At 42.1% G+C, this 17,354-nt stretch overlaps 1 protein-coding gene across 2 annotated transcripts in view; it reads left to right on the top strand.

The window, feature by feature from the left end:
- LOC131125050 (leucine-rich repeat and immunoglobulin-like domain-containing nogo receptor-interacting protein 3) overlaps positions 1–17,188 on the top strand; it is a 57,707-nt gene extending 40,519 nt beyond the window's left edge. For both annotated transcript variants that reach the window (XM_058066183.1, XM_058066184.1), the window contains 3 exons: positions 4,429–5,032; positions 8,278–9,021; positions 10,723–17,188. In XM_058066183.1, coding sequence (XP_057922166.1) covers positions 4,478–5,032; positions 8,278–9,021; positions 10,723–11,292 — 1,869 coding nt within the window. In that variant the 5' untranslated portion in view covers positions 4,429–4,477 and the 3' untranslated portion in view covers positions 11,293–17,188. The remainder of the gene's footprint in view (positions 1–4,428; positions 5,033–8,277; positions 9,022–10,722) is intronic.
- Positions 17,189–17,354: the final 166 nt, after the last annotated feature.

Raw genomic sequence — 17,354 nt, 5'->3', positions numbered from 1 at the left:
GTAAATAGGATGTAAAGGCTCTCAATCTTGAGGGCTAAAATATAAAGACAGGGTATGGTTGAGGATATCTACGCTCTACTGGCCAAATATAAAGCCTACCAGTCAACATGGATGACCTATTTATGCTCAGATACAGCAGACAGACCGCAGTCTTCTGTTTTCCCCAGCAGCACTATTGCTTGGCACAGATAACCACAGTGAAAGAATAACTTTTTTCTGGCTGTACCCATTGTTTGTCTCCACAAACAAGGGGTCTCAAACTCAATTTACTTGGGGGCCACTGGAGCTAGGGTGTGGGGGAGACTGGGCCGCATCAGGTTTTCCAAAAAAAAAAAAAAAAAAAACGCATTAATTAAAAACAGAAAAATGAATAAACTTTGCTTTGGTTTCGATTTTCTACAATAAAAGCTCTGATAAAACATTCCACTGTTCTCAAATATCTTAATTTTTATTTTTCTGCACAAAAAATATGAAAAATAAATAAACAAATCAAGAATAAAGAAAATCAATCAATCAGTAATAAATAAATATAGTAATAATAATAAAATGGCGTATAATAAAAACGTAAGAAACCACATATAGTTGGTGGGTAGACCATTTTTTTCAGATTAAAATGAACAAAGCATTATTAGAGCCCTGTAGACATGACAAAACACGACTATAGTCACATTTATACTCTTTTTATTTACAACATATTGCGCAACTGCAGGGTCTTGAGACACATGCTAACTCGCAAACTAGAGAGCTAGCAACCTAAACGGTAGCCTTCAAGTTATTTCCTTTAAACTTAAATAGCCAAAAACTTACCACTTCCACACGGATAGGGAGGGTAACTATTAACAGTTATTTAACCTTTAACATGAACATTAATCAAACGTAATAATTTTTTCTGGGTACATGATACCATACAGCATCCATATCAAACTTGCGCTGGCCGCACTAACATTAAACTTTCATATCAAGGCGGGGGACTCAAACTAGTGCCACATTTGGCCCGCGGGCCGCATGTTTGAGACCCCTGCTCTACAGGCTGATGGGACTCAGCTAGTATATTGTCCGCCAACATCTGTTCATGCACTAAGTATAAATCAGTTATTTTTTCTTTGAAGGTTCATTGTTCATTCTCCCTGGAAGTTCTCAATAGTTCTCTCAATGTCTGGAATTTGTTGTTGCAGAGACATCTGGCTGATATCTGATGCTGATATTAATTATTAGTAGGTAAAGTGGATTTAGAAACTACCTGTGCCAGTTGTTCTGGCAAGCTCTAAGGAACTATCCTGAGTAAAGGAAGTGTTCCCCTGGGATTGTGTGTGTGTGTGTGTGTGTGTGTGTGTGTGTGTGTGTGTGTGTGTGTGTGTGTGTGTTGCAAGGATCCCCGTCTGTCCTTGAGTGGTGCAGTAAGGACCTTGTCTTAAACAATGTCAGCTCACTGATTCATGCTGCGACTCTGCCACTGAGCCGTGGAATGATGCTTAGAGGCGTTAGCAGACCCCTGTCATCCATCACATAGCTTAAAAGCCTGGCACATGTACACAAACTAACACTATACTGTACACACACGTGATAAACATCCCTGTAAAGCTTTTAGTGGAAAAGGCAAAGGAAATAAATAGTGGTGTCAACATTTGGGATGGTTCTTTTCTAGAATATCAGTGCATGCATGTTTGTTTGGGAGCCGTCACTGTTGCTCTTCTGGGCTCCGTTCCAAACAGAAGCAGAGATTTGCTGCTCTGTCGCTATGGTCTTGGTGAGTTGTTGCTGGCTGACAGTGTGAGGCTGAGATGATGCTGGGAAGTGGGTCAGTTTGAGCAGCAGTCTGCAAAGCCACCCCTTGTTTAGGGGTGAAAAAAAAACAAAGTAGAAAACTGTGTCAGATTTGGCCCCGATGTTCAAGATATGTGTTTAGGGTCTAAGAGCAATCCTTATGTGAAACATAAGACATATTTCTTTCCCTTTTCTGTGTATTATAACACAAGAAAACAAGTGAATTTAAGCTAGCTTACAACGCTGTCATTGAGATACACCTATTTCAACTTTGAATCTCTTTAAAAAAAAACTATAGCAATGTTGCATTGTTTGATATCCATACTGTGATCATACATCAACATGTATACTGATGATAACATGTAATAGTTGCAGTATCTTACTGTATTTTGGTCATTTAAAACACTACCGAAACTTCTTTCCTCTGCGCAACGCCTCGCCTACTGCTCACAGACGAAAGAATGGATAGGTATCTCTCACTTTCGCTACAAAGACCCAACAAGATGCTCGTTTGCCGTCAGGATGTTTTACCTGAAGCCTGGAGCACACGTATTGTGCTGGAAGACACAGCCATCCCAAGGAGATCAGACATCGTAAGTGTTGTCACTGCTGTTGTTGTCGACAGAACTAGCATAATTATGCGTATTAATTCACCAGTAGTGTTTTAAATCATCAAAATACAGCAAGACACTGCAAGATACTGCAACTATTACATGTTATCATCAACGTACGTTTTAATGCTTGATCACAGCATCGATATCAAATGATGCAACATTGTTAGAGGGTTTTTTTTAGAGCAGGGGTCTCAAACTCAATTTACCTGGGGGCCACTGGAGCTAGGGTCTGGGCAAGGCTGGGCCGCATCAAAAAAAAAAAAAACGCATTTATTAAAAACAGAAAAATATACAAACTTTTTCAGTGCTTTGGTTCCGATTTTCTACAATAAAAGCTCTGATAAAACATTCCACTGTTCTCAAATATCTTAATTTTTATTTTTCTGCACAAAATAAGATGAAAAATAAATAAACAAATCAAGAATAAAGAAAATCAATCAGTAATAAATAAATATAATAATAATAATAAAACGGCAAATAATAAAAACTTAAGAAACCACATATAGTTGGTGGGTAGACAAATTATTTTTTTCAGATTAAAATGAACAAAGCATTATTAGAGCCCTGTCGACATGACAAAACACGACTATAGTCACATTTGTACTCTTTTTATTTACAACATATTGCGCAACTACAGGGTCTTGAGACACATGCTAACTCGCAAACTAGAGAGCTAGCGACCTAAACGGTAGCCTTCAAGTTATTTCCTTTAAACTTAAATAGCCAAAAACTTACCACTTCCACACGGATAGGGAGGATAACTATTAACAGTTATTTAACATTTAACATGAACATTAATCAAACGTAATAATTTTTTCTGGGTACATGATACCATACAGCATCCAAATCAAACTTGCGCTGGCCGCACTAACATTAAACTTTCATATCAAGGCGGGGGCCTCAAACTAGTGTCCTGCGGGCCACATTTGGCCCACTGTTTTAGAGGGCTTCATAGTCGAAATCGGTGTATCCCAATGACAGCATTGTAAGCTATCTGAAATGAACAGTTTTCTTGTGTTAGGGAAAAAAATATGTGTTCATTTTTCACATAAAGATTGTGAAGTTCCCCTTTAAGAGACACTGAACATGATTTCCCATTCCCATTGATTTCCAGTTACTTTCTTCAGGCTTCTGCCTGAAATTAGCTTATATTTCGGGCAAAAAATGGCATCAGACAGTTGCCATGGAAGCCAAATATTAACTCAAATGGATACATGAATGTGGGTTGTGAACTTGAGGGCCATAAATAAACCGCCATTTGTGACAATGTAGCGATGCATTGCTCATGGAACAACGTTTTGTCAAAGTCCAAGCCGTAATGACCAGCGGTGACTGTCTCCGTGTAAAAAAGAGTGTGTGGGAGGGATGACAGGTTGCCCAAAGGAATGTTCAAGCACAAGTGATTCATCTCATCCCTCTGCAAGGAGGACTAAAATGATTTCCAATTCATGGCCAGCAAAAGGCCTCGTCCTACGCACACATGCATCATCACACACCTGACCAAAAGACCTAATATGACTTGAGTCGGTGAGTCAACCTACTTCTCCTCGCACAAAGCGTGTGTCTTGGCGGCGGTGCTGCGTCTTTGCTTATGCACGGTGATGATATATTCATTGTGTTTGTCAAAATGGAACAGACAGTCTCTGTGCTGCAAGAAGGAGCAGAGGAGATGCAACATGCATATATTCAGCCTGCTTGCACAGCTCCCGGCGTCCCAGTTCTCCATCCGAAACCGTAGATGAATTAGTGAAATGACAAATTATCTTAAATATCTTAAACGGAGCTGCGTACCCTATGAGAGCTTGTCAGTTGTATTTTAAAGCCGTGTCATGATATTCTGCAAATCTCCACGGCTTTCAGTACGATATTACTTAAACCAGAGGAAGCATGGATAATTTACTGTGGAGTGGATGTAATTTTTATGAGTCTTCAAGATAGCAGGAGATAGGCTTCATCTTTCTTTTTCTCAACCACTCTCTCTCAAGTGTATCATTACTCGGTCTTCAAATGTTTGACTTCCTGTTCCGGTCTTCTGTCTGTTTTCTCACAGGTGCAAGTGACCCTGCCTGCAATAGGCGAGGAGTCCAAGAACCAGGGCCATGACTGGCTCTCCTGGCCCTGGAGGGCGTGCCTTAATGCCATGGCAGAAGATGTGGCGGGGGGTCCTGGCTGCTTCTCTGGTCACCGTCTTAACTTTGACGCTGCCAGGAAGTAGTCAGGCCTGCCCGCCACGTTGCGAGTGCTCGGCTCAGCTGAGGTCGGTGTCGTGTCAGCGGCGGCGGCTCACCAACATCCCCGAAGGCATCCCCACCGAGACACAACTCCTGGATCTCAGCAAGAACCGACTCCGATGGGTGCAAGCGGGCGATCTGGCACCGTACCCCCGGCTGGAGGAAGTCGATTTCAGTGAAAACCTCATTGCTACATTAGAGCCCAATTCCTTCGCCAGTCTGCCCAGTCTTAAAGTGCTGAAGTTACGGGGCAACCAGCTGAAGTTAGTGCCTATGGGGGCTTTTGCCAAGCTGGGTAATCTGACCAGCTTGGACCTGAGTGAGAACAAGATTGTCATTCTATTGGACTACACCTTCCAGGACCTTAAGAGTCTAAAACACCTAGAAGTGGGAGACAATGACCTGGTTTATATTTCCCACAAGGTAGTCCTCTTGTTTGAGCTTTGATTTGCATGACTAAAAATTGCATGTGCAATTGTTAGAAAACATACCAAAGAAAGGTTGAGTTGAGAACATTGAAAGTTGTTGCTATATCACAGCAATATAGGGCCACATAATTTTTGCAAAATTTGCAAAATCATGGACGGTATCGCGGAATTGGCCAATAAAACCAGAATAAAAACACAGAAACTGGTGGAAATTGACATCATGTGAATTACATGTTTTCATCGGGAGGAGAAGAAACGTATGTGTGGGGAAATATTATCCCAGTGGACCATTCAAGCGTGGCAAAATCTCAACACAAACATGAGCCTGTCCCCTTGTCTCCCGTACTAAACATGTAAAAAAAAAATGACACCAGAAAAACATCAAAACTCCTGTCTTACCGAAAGCGAATGGAAGCTAGCGGCTAGCGGTGGTGGCTTAGTTTAGTATTTGTGTACTACTTGGGCTGTATGAGTGTGTTTACACCACTTGTTAATGCAAATGCACTGATTTTGAGCAACATAAATAAGGATAAGAGGCACGTCCGTCCCAACACACACAACACATTTAAGGCCTTCATAATAAAAGCCTTGTTTACCATATATTGTCTAATTGTGTAAAGAAAATAAGGGTGTATATCTTTATCTTAATAATTATTGCAACTGGTATAAGGATTTTTTCAGGTAATTAATGGACATTCTATTTACTATCACAAAGAATACACTCTATACTGGTAAAATAAGTGTCAAAAGGTACAAAAAATATATTCATATGGCCTAGAACAGTGATTTTCAACCACTAGTGTACCTTGAGAAAGCGTCAGGTGTGCCGCGGGGAATTATCCAATATCACTTTTTATAATTAACATTTATTAATCAGAGGCGGCACGGCGGTCGAGTGGTTAGCGCGCAGACCTCACAGCTAGGAGACCAGTGTTCAATCCCACCCTCGGCCATCTCTGTGTGGAGTTCGCATGTTCTCCCCGTGCATGCGTGGGTTTTCTCCGGGTACTCCGGTTTCCTCGCACATTCCAAAAACATGCTAGGTTAATTGGCGACTCCAAATTGTCCATAGGTATGAATGTGAGTGTGAATGGTTGTTTGTCTATATGTGCCCTGTGATTGGCTGGCGACCAGTCCAGGGTGTACCCCGCCTCTTGCCCGAAGACAGCTGGGATAGGCTCCAGCACCCCCGCGACCCTCGTGAGGAAAAAGCGGTAGAAAATGAATGAATGAATGAATTTATTAATCATCATTTGCAAATATTACGTCAATAGCCACTATGTCAATAGTATACATGGACCCAAATATTCCAATTGCATTTGGTTTATTTGCTCAAACGGAAAGAATTGAACAGAGATGGAATATTCCTTTAACCCAGGGGTGCTCATTAAGTCGATCGCGATCTACCGGTCGATCGCGGAGGTGGTACTGGTCGATCGCGGCGTGACATTAAAAAATATCATCCCAGCATCAATGCCGTCACTTGATTGATATACAGGGCAGCCATTCAGATGACAACTGAATGTTGCCCTTCGGGCGACCAATCAAATCAAACAACGTCTCTAAGTGCAGCAGAACTTACGATGTCAGCATGTCATCCATCCCCGTTACTTGATTGACATACAGGACAACCAATCAGATGACAACTGAATTTTGACCTTTAGGTCACCGCTCATGCGTAAACAACGATGCAAAGTGCTAAGCTAGTCGGCGAATTGCGTCAGATTTTAAGCCCTCGCTAAAGTTTATGGTCACTAAAATGAGTGAAGTAGCTGGACCAAGTAAAAAAGCAAAAACATATCACTTCCATACGGAATGGGAGGTGGACTTTTTTTTTTCACAATGTCTTTTTCGAAGTGCGTTTGCCTGGCTAACCTGGCTATCAGCAGCTACTGTCCGGACTATGCATCCCTGGCTGATTCAATTCAGTGCAAGTCATCAAAGTAAACTCAGGTAATTACAAAAAATGTTAATAGTTAATTATGTGTGTTTTGCAATATTGGCTCATTTGGTTATGTAAGGTACATCAACATACATTGTACGTACAAATAATCCTCAATACATTTGAAAATAAATAGATGTTTTGCATTTTTGTAGTGGGTAGATCATTTTGACTCGGTCATTTTAAAAGTAGCTCGCATGCTGAAAAAGTGTGAGCACCCCTGCTTTAACCAATCCGATTGAAGTATCTTTTACCCGCTCAAACGGAAAGTTGTCAGGGTGCCTTCTTCTTTGTGGTGTTTTTCTTCTTCTGTTGTTTATTGGCGGTTGACAAGCAGCTTTCGTATGTATTAGCGCCATCTGTGGAACAGAATCTAAACCCTTCTATACGCCATTCACAAGTCCAGTTTTATTTAAAAAGAAAATATATATCTATATAAAACATGTCCTGAGTTTAATTATAAAATATTAGCAAGATTGAATTTGATCTTTTCCTGTTTAAATTGATCCCGGGTGCGTTCTTTCAGCGCATGCTCAGATATGACGTAACACGCAGATCCAGACGTTCTTCACTTTTAAAAATGGAGGCCAGCAATCGGCACTGGACTAAGCAAAGTTTGTTTTTGATTCAAACTAAATTTCAAGACTGGACAAACGAAAAACTGGCAATACGGAGTTATTCCAACAAGTGAAAGAAAAACTTGGGGAAGCCGGTATCACGTGATGTTGATGTTTACGCTTTACTGGGCATGCCCTATTGACTATTCTGTTTGATTTTCACGGCGCATGTAGACAAGAGATTGGAATATTCCTTTCCATGGATACCATTGTTTCCCGAAAGGTCATTGGGAAAGAGAAAAAGTGGTGATGTAAAAACGTGGCTACTGTGGAGTGTCTGTGGTGTAAAGACTGGCAGAGCAATGTAATATTGGTCCGTGTGGCAACACCTACCTTGTTCCTCCCATAGACTTATTGATGCACGTGTGAGGTCGTGGTGACATTTTGGAAAATTTTTGGTTAGTGGTGTGCCACAAGATTTTTTCAATGTAAAAAATGTGCCGTGGCTCAAAAAAGGTTGAAAATCACTGGCCTAGAACACCATACAAACCTGCCCTCTCTCATAGCCATTGACATCAGAGTCATCTGATTTGTACGATGTGCTTTGTTATGATTGGCGTTCCATTGTGTTGCCTTTCATCGTTTTGCATGTCCAGTATTTCAGAACCCATACATTTTTAAGATGTACAAATTTCCAGCCATTGTTGTTTTCATTCATTCCTCTCTTTACCAAATCCGCAGGCATTCTCAGGTCTGCTGGGACTGGAAGATCTCACCATAGCTCGTTGTAACCTGACATCCATCTCAGGCCAAACATTGTCCTATTTACGCAGCCTGGTCACCCTCCGCCTCCGTCACCTCAGCATCACGGCTCTCGAGGACCAGAACTTCCGAAAGCTCTCAAACCTTCGAGGTCTGGACATCAGTCACTGGCCCTATCTGGAGTACATTTCCCCTCTTAGTTTCCAGGGTCTTGACCTCCACTGGCTGTCAATTACCAACACCAACATCACTTCTGTCCCCTCTGCTTCCTTCAAAAACATGGTGCATCTAACCCACCTCAACCTATCCTACAACCCCATCACAACGCTGGAGCCCTGGGCCTTCAGAGACCTGCTGAGGTTGAAGGAGCTCATCATGGTCAGCACAGGTTTGACGACGGTGGAGCCCCACGCCCTCGGAGGCCTCAGGCAGCTTCGGGTCCTCAACTTCTCATCGAATGACTTACAGACATTGGAAGAGGGTTCCTTCCACTCTGTCAACAGTCTGGAGACCCTCAGAGTGGATGGGAACCCTCTCATGTGTGACTGCCGTCTGTTGTGGATCCTGCAAAGGCGCAAGACCCTCAACTTTGACGGCAGGGTACCCGTGTGTGCAGGGCCTGTGGAGGTGCAAGGCATCAGCCTGAGTACCTTCACTGATTCTGCACTCTTTGATCATTTTACATGCCAGAAACCGAAAATACGCAACCGCAAACTTCAGCAGGTAACGAACACAACACATAGGTGTTAAATTGTACTACCCGTTTAGTAAAAGCTACTGCTGTAGTTCAATGACTGTCTGTGCTAGAGAATCCAGTTTATTGACTATTTTACCATCTGTGCCTCTTACTGCTGTGCTATCATCTGGTTAGAACTGGAAAGGCCCGACGCTTTGATTACAAATAATATGCTACTTCTTCCATAAGTGGGTAGTACAAAGGCATTTGACCATAAGACCTCTCCTGGGTTTTATTTTAAGTTGGTCCTTCCATGCAAATTTTCTTAGTATAGTGTTATTATCATAATACAGTGGTATTTCGATTTCTGTTCAGACAAAAAAAACAAACCCACAAAAGCCAAGAGAATTTTTCCCATAGGAAATAATGTAAATCCAATTAATGTGTTCCACACACTCCAAAATATTAACTAATGTTACAAAGAATGGGCTGCACGGTGGTCGAGTGGTTAGCACGCAGACCTCACAGCTAGGAGACCAGGGTCCACTCTCAGCCATCTCTGTGTGGAGTTTGCATGTTCTCCCCGTGCATGCGTGGGTTTTCTCTGGGTACTCCGGTTTCCTCCCACATTCCAAAAAAACATGCTAGGTTAATTGGAGACTCCAAATTGTCCATAGGTATGAATGTGAGTGTGAATGGTTGTTTGTCTATATGTGCCCTGTGATTGGCTGGCCACCAGTCCAGGGTGTACCCCGCCTCCCGCCCGAAGACAGCTGGGATAGGCTCTAGCACCCCCGCGACCCTCGTGAGGACAAGCGGTAGAAAATGAATGACTGAATGAATGAATATGAAAGTGGCGGCACGGCGGACGAGTGTTTAGCGTGCAGACCTCACAGCTAGGAGACCAGGGTTCAATTCCACTCTCAGCCATCTCTGTGTGGAATATGCATGTTCTCCCCGTGCATGTGTGGGTTTTCTCCAGGTACTCCGGTTTCCTCCCACATTCCAAAAAAACATGCTAGGTTAATTAGCGACTCCAAATTGTCCATAGGTATGAATATGAGTGTGAATGGTTGTTTGTCTATATGTGCCCTGTGATTGGCTGGCGACCAGTCCAGGGTGTACCGCCTCTTGCCCGAAGACAGGACCTGGGATAGGCTCCAGCACCCCCGCGACCCTCGTGAGGAAAAGCAGTAGAAAATGAATGAATGAATATGGACGTGGCGGCACGGCGGTCGAGTGGTTAGCGTGCAGAAATCACAGCTAGGAGACCAGGGTTCAATTCCACTCTGAGCCATCTCTGTGTGGAATGTTCTCCCCATGCATGTGTGGGTTTTCTCCGGGTACTCTGGTTTCCTCCCACATTCCAAAAAAACATGCTAGGTTAATTGGCGACTCCAAATTGAATGTGAGTGTGAATAGTTGTTTGTCTATATGTGCCCTGTAATTGGCTGTAAAGGATACAAAGAATTACAGTTTTACATGCAGAAAACAATCCAAAATAATTGTAAATGACCAATGGATGGTACTTATTGTTGATGCAGACTTCCCATACATCCCGGTGAGATAGCATTCAATCGTGTTGCTCACCTTCTTGGTGAATAAATTCAATAGGAAGGAAACAAAAATTGCCATTTGGAGGAAATGGGTTGTGATGTGAAATGTAACCGTGATGTAAACATACTGAGAGACAACATTGATGCCAGCATTCATTAGTCAGTGCCGTTCTTTCTTGCGTCCTATCCCAGGTGACAGCTCGAGAGGGCCAACCTGTGAGTTTTCTCTGTCGTGCCGAAGGAGAACCAGTGCCCGCCATCATCTGGATTTCCCCACAACGCCGACGGATCACAGCGAAGAGTTCCGGCCGCATCACCGTTCTCCCAAGTGGCACCCTGGAGATCCGCTACGCCCAGCTTACTGACAGCGGAACATACATCTGCATCGCCAGTAACGCCGGAGGCAATGACACCTACTTCGCCACGCTCACAGTACGCGGCCAACCGTTGGACGCCGCCTCAGCCTTTTTTCTCAATCGCTCTCTGTACAGCGGCGAGTTCTTCAATGACACAAACCTGAATAGCACTCGGGTTTTTCTTAAGTTTACCTTGGACCTGACAACTATCCTGGTCTCCACGGCAATGGGTTGCATCACCTTCCTCGGGGTGGTCCTCTTCTGTTTCCTGCTGCTGTTCGTGTGGAGCCGAGGACGCGGCCAACGCAAGAATAACTTCACAGTGGAGTACTCTTTCCGGAAATCTGAGCCCGCCACCGGGAGTTCTTCGGGAGGGACCAGGAAATTCAACATGAAGATGATATGAAACAACGCAGCCAGGGGTCCCTCGGGGGAGGCATGAACACGTCCCAAAAACGTGTTTGACACACGCAAACGCACACAGCTGTTGACTCGCACAAAAACAAAGTTTGGCTTCAGTTGAAATCTAATTAGCTCTGGCTCAGGCTACATTAATTATAGTTGATAAAATTGGCTGAGCTACTGTATGGAATAAGGGTAGATTGTCTCTAGTTATATGTATTTCCCATCGCTGCTCCTTTGCAGTTGGGAGATTTAAAAGACTTTATTTATAGACTTTTTTCGCTCTCAAGTAAAGTAGGCCTTGTTAATAAGCATGTATTGCAGGTTGAGGTATAAGTGATACTTCCATACAACCGAATGTTCATATAATCAGATAGACAGGTCTAATCCTTCATTAATTTTACTATTTGGAATGTATTTATATTAAATTAAAGCTTGAACTTTTAAATTTTTTGGCATATATTGCAACAACGTTAGCTGTGTGAGTTTGGGACGAGCACACTGGCCGAGAATTACCATGACATTCTGTGTCCATGTGATTTTTTTCCATAAGTCAAGCCCATCGGACACGGGACGCCATGGTAACCAATGTAACCAACACAGCAGAGAGCACTGAAGGGTTTCTGGGTCAAACAGGAAGGAAAGAAGAGGTCATCTTCTTCCTCTCTTGGGCATTAAAAGCTGCACCGTGAGCTGCAATCGACAGGAAAATGGTGACCTTTTTTGCCCCAGGCCCTAGTCCCTGTTCTCTTCTGCGTGGGTGGACGTCTGACCTTCCAAGTGCTGCCAGGGGGGAGCAGCCTGGAGAGTTGGCACCTAGTCAGAGGCAGACAGAGGACACACAGCGGTCTACACATGGACACAAACACTCACACATGCCAAAGCGATGCGTTTTTATCAAAACACGTGAATGTTCTCTCAGGAAAAGCCAAATTACTAGAGTGGGTAACAGCTACAACATTCCAGCAATAATGCGTGTAGAGCCATGAAAATGCAACTCATTCCCTGGGGATGTACATTTATGCGGGAAGAAACTAAGCCATAGTAATTGTGCTTGTTTTTATACAGTGGTTTGGATTGGGTGCAGCAAACGGAGTATAATTAAAACTATAATTAACAGTCTCTTGGCTTGCATACACTTGTCCATCCATTAAGAGCAACCGTAACGACATAAATCAACTCATTCACAACACAGTGAGACTTGACTGCTCTTTCTCTGCCTCTGGCGTGGCCCAGTGTGCAAATGTCTCTGCCCCCCTAGCCCAGTGCATCCCCCCTCCTCACCCTCTACCTTCCCCATACACCCCCACTGGGTCCTCCTTTTGGGAGGGGTCCCTGGCTGGAGACTGCGGATTCAAAATGTAAATGAAGTCGTGTTAACCCTACCCACGCCATCTGCATCGTGTAGTGGAGAGTACATACTGTGATTTTTTTATCTGTTGTTTGTCCTCCTGATTTAATTGCCTCGGTTGTTGTCGTATGTGACACTTTCACTGTTGACCCCTTTTAACACTCCCACTCCTCCATGTTGGGCTGTTCTGTTCTCAACATATCAGCTATGATATTTATTAAGTAAGGCATATTCTGATTGAATGAATTATATAAAATAGGTCTTCATAGTAAAAGTAAGGTGTAACAATTAAGCTGTGAATGCCTCATTTTATCTCAATTTCATAGTAAAAGAGTGGAGCAAAAATGGATATGCACTTAAAGTGGTCAATCAGCATTTTCTGTATTTAATAGCTGTTTGTGCTTGTGTGAATTATACAATCAATAACAGAGTCATGTCACTCAGTGCGTTATCGTGCACTGAATAAATCAAATGACAGAAATAATTTGGTTTTCCAGTTTTCACACCTAAATTATATGCATTATCTGCACTGCGACTATTGGCCATGTGCTGTGTGCCTCCCAAAACGCTAGATGGCACTTGTGCTCATTTTAACGGGGCTTTTCCGGTTGACTTGTTAAGTCACATATAAACAAAACGCGTTGCCAAATCTGATTATTAGAAGCGACTTTGGGTTTGTTCTTTTTAAAAATTAATTACATATTCCCATGTTGGCATGGTTTTGGCCTTGTTTTTGTCGTGTTGCTAACAAATTTGTAAATTCCCTGTTTACATTGACAATTAAGTGCTGGAAACCTGCGCAAGCGCAGAACACACCCCAGCGCCAGTTGACTAGGAAGCAACTAGTTTCCAATCGTGTAATCTAGATATGTTAATCTGACTAAAAAGACAAACACATTCTTATTAAAGTGTTTCATGCATGTTTAAACGGTAGCTTTCCGCCAATTCATGCAATAATTTCCTTTTTTAGGCGCTCGTCCGCTTATCACCCACACGCCACCACTCGGACATCGTGCCCTGAGCTGTACGTCAATGTCGCCGCCATATTGGATGGGTCAAGGCTGTGCTGTAAATGAATATAGTAATGTAGTTACTTTCATAAAGCGCCTTTCTGCAAAGAAATTTAAGTTAATTGCTCTCGTTTATACATTCACACACGCACTAATACACTTGGGTAACAGTTAGGCACCAAAAACAACGTGATTGTTTTTGTTTTTATACAATGTGAATGTGATTATTTTTGGTGTCTGTTTCCCAAGTATATTAATGTGTGTTGGAATGTATAGACGACAGGAATTAACTTAAATGTATTTGTAGAATGGTGCTTGATGAAAGTAAGTACATTTACATCCTGAGGAAGACATGCTAGTACAGATAGATAGATAGACTTTCTTTATTGTCATTGCATAATAACACAGCAGTGAAATTGCCGACAAAATGTCGTTGCCTGGCTCCCGTATAATAATAAATAATAATGGGGAGAATAAATAGATGACATCAAATATGAACAATGTACAGCGTAAACAGTTATTTGTATAAATAATTTAGAATAAATAATTTTGCGTGTGGGCAGGTAGAGGGGCTGACGATCATCAGACAAAGCCTGAATGACCTATGACCTATGGGAATATAGTCGCTCAGTTTTGTTAATGGGTGAGAGGAGTTAAACATTTTGTAGGCCTTCCGCAATGTTGAGAACAGAATTCCCCCATCATGCCCCCCCTCCCAGCCAAGCCACTTGTATTTCCATCCATCCTTATCCCGCCGTGGAAACTAGGTTTAGAGGACATGGGGAATGTCCATAGTGATTTGCGATGGTGTTATATTGTGTGCAAATGTAAAAGTAAATAGGGGTGAGATTCATTGTTATCCTCCTTCTGCTCCTCTTTTCCATTCTCCTCCCTTTGGAAATGTTGACCCCTTTCTTGTTCCTCGTTCACAGTGTTAGGCTGGAGTATGGTCGTGTGGTAGTAGACACGTGTACTGTGTGCTTGTTGAGTCACTTGTTGTCGTGTTATGAATTATGGCTCTTCTAGATGCCATGACGCAGTTGTTAGATTAGTGAAGTTTAAAAAATGGAAGGGGTGACCCAGGTTCCTTAAAAAAGAAAAACCCTCTCATATATACCTTACCCACTCCTCAAGCATCACTGGGACTTTCCTGCTCTGGACTCTGATATTTCTCTGGACGTGTGAGTTTTGTTACACCTTGAAGAACAAAACCATCATCCAACATGACTTTGACATGTCCAGGTCAAGGTTAGAAGGCGATTGTATCCACTCCAAAAGAATCAGCTTGTCTGCAGCTTCATTGCCAATGTTTTTTTGCAAGGAAGCAAAGCCTTTTATTCGACATGGCTCGACACTATTCTCAGCATTTTCTTCCATAAAGCTCTCAAGTCGCTTTAAAGCTGAAGCCATCGCCTCACCCTCAGCTCGATTCATCCCCTCTGCTGTGATTCTTGAGAAAGTAGGCTTAGCAATACAACCCCCACCCCCTATTTCACTCCTCCGGTTCGTCCTTGCCTGGGGTTGGTTTATCATCGTGGAGAAGCTCCATTTACAGCAGCAGCAGTCTCACTATTAGTATATGTTCCTGTGGGGGATGCTTCAAAATAAGACAAACCCCAGTTGCCAAAATAAAAAAAGAAATGGTGCGGCTATCAGTTAGGCCTGAATTATTTAGCTTTTAGCTTTTTTTTACATAATTTTTTGTCATTTGTCATTATTTTGGTGCAGAAAATGTAATTTTTTTACTGTCACCTTTGAGATTAAGGGTTTAAAGCCCTAGCCTTCTGTCATTGTGACTATATATCGCCTCCAAATGAATTCATCTCCCGCTCCAGCTCCCACAGCTGCTATTTTGATTGGATTAGTCTTGAGTTGAATTAGCATAGCTGAGGGGAGCATTAATAGGATGACAGGGAAGCAAGCTTGGCTGATGTGGTGATTACTTAGCCCATTAGTCACATTTCCAAAACAGACCTCTCTGAGCGGGGCGCCATGGAAATACTGGCTTCTCTGCCATTCTAATTTGAACAAAGAGCAAATATAGACACAAATACAAATTGTCGTTCATATAGTTCAATTTGAAGAGTCGTGTAGTGAAGCTATGACGGCTGCTTTTGGTTGTACTGGACCTACTACTGCTTCAGCTTAGCCTTGACTTAGTGGGACAGTACTTCCCTCTAGTGGCGATTTATTGTAACTGCAAGATATTCTGCTGCTACTAGGCAACAGCTTTTGGTATCTGGTAAAAAAAAAAAATTAAAAAAAAAGATGAACAGACCAAATTGATCAATGCTTGATTGATCCGATTGATCACAAATCAAAAGCATCGCAGATGATGAAAAACTGCTTTCTTGTCATCATAGCAGGTGAAATCTATGCATGCCTTTTCTATACACTCATTACCTGCATCTATACAGTAAAGGGGGCCACAAGTGGAACAGTGTTGCTGAAACAAGCCGCCACATGAAACCAGTCAAACAAGTGTGGCCATAAAAATGGAACCATTCACATGGGATGACCATGATCTTAACACACACAGAATGTCCTCAGACGTGTTAAAAAAGAGTGTAGATAATAGTGATTGGTATTCCAAGCGGCATGGCGGGACTGATCAATGCTGTGTGGGGATCGGATTATCAATGGTGTACTTTCATTGATTTCACTTGGCACTGGTTGAATTCCTCTGGAGTAGTAGGGGGTGTAAAGAGAGCCGGTTGTCACGCATTCCTATGTTTACAATGTACATTTTAATATGAATCAACAACATGTTGGTGCCATAGAGTTTCTTAATTTCTCTCTCACATCTCTAATCTTCAGAGAGAACTCTGCATTTGTTCAAGCGCTGCAATATAAATATAGACCATATTTATTGGCTCTGTCCTAAGTGGCCTGTGAAACTTCTTGGAATGGTTGCGAAGCGCTCCAACTTAATGCAGAGCTGATGTAAAAGCAAAGCGTTCCTGTTTTAGATTGAATGGCTCACACCAGGCGACCATTAAAGCATTTCACTAGCTTATAAAAAAGAGACTATACGTGGACTCTGTGGACTCACTGAGCATCCGGCTTGCTATATAGAAATGTGAGAATAAGAGAGTGTGTATATATGCTACATCTATTAGCCATATCGTGTCATCAAAATCTGTAGACTTTATTGCCATGTCTGACAGAGGAAAATGACTGTTGACTGTAAATATTGTAGGTATAGAAATAGATTTACTTGTAAGTAGTCCTTTTCTCTGGGGATGTTTTGCTCAGATCTTTAACTGCTTGGTCTCCATGGGAAGGAAAAAGACAATAATGTACAATTGCCAATAAAAAAAAATAGTTCCTTTTTTTCATTGTATGTTTTATATACTGTCTGTCTTGTAAAGTTAGTCATTTTTGTCATAAAAGCATGATGTGACTCTGTCGAAAGTGTTTTGTGACTCTTGTTGTGACCTCAGAACACAAAGCAAACACAAAGGGTCATCTAAACAATAGGAATTATATAATAAAATATCATAAAAATATGTTTTCAAGTTCTTTGTAAATGGTTTACAACGTTTCAAAATAAAGTGAATTCTCCGTTGATTGAGCATATACTGTATGAATCTGATTTGCTTCTAAATAAATAATAGAAACATAAATTAGGTGGTCCTTTGCCACAAAAACAAATGCTTTTTTACTCATATTTTGATACATAAACTTTGGAGTGAGATGTTTGCA

Source organism: Doryrhamphus excisus, chromosome 3, assembly GCF_030265055.1.
Source record: "Doryrhamphus excisus isolate RoL2022-K1 chromosome 3, RoL_Dexc_1.0, whole genome shotgun sequence".
In the NCBI taxonomy this organism is placed as follows: Eukaryota; Metazoa; Chordata; class Actinopteri; order Syngnathiformes; family Syngnathidae; genus Doryrhamphus; species Doryrhamphus excisus.
Note: the sequence above shows the minus strand (reverse complement) of the source record. Positions and strands in the feature narration are given on the sequence as shown.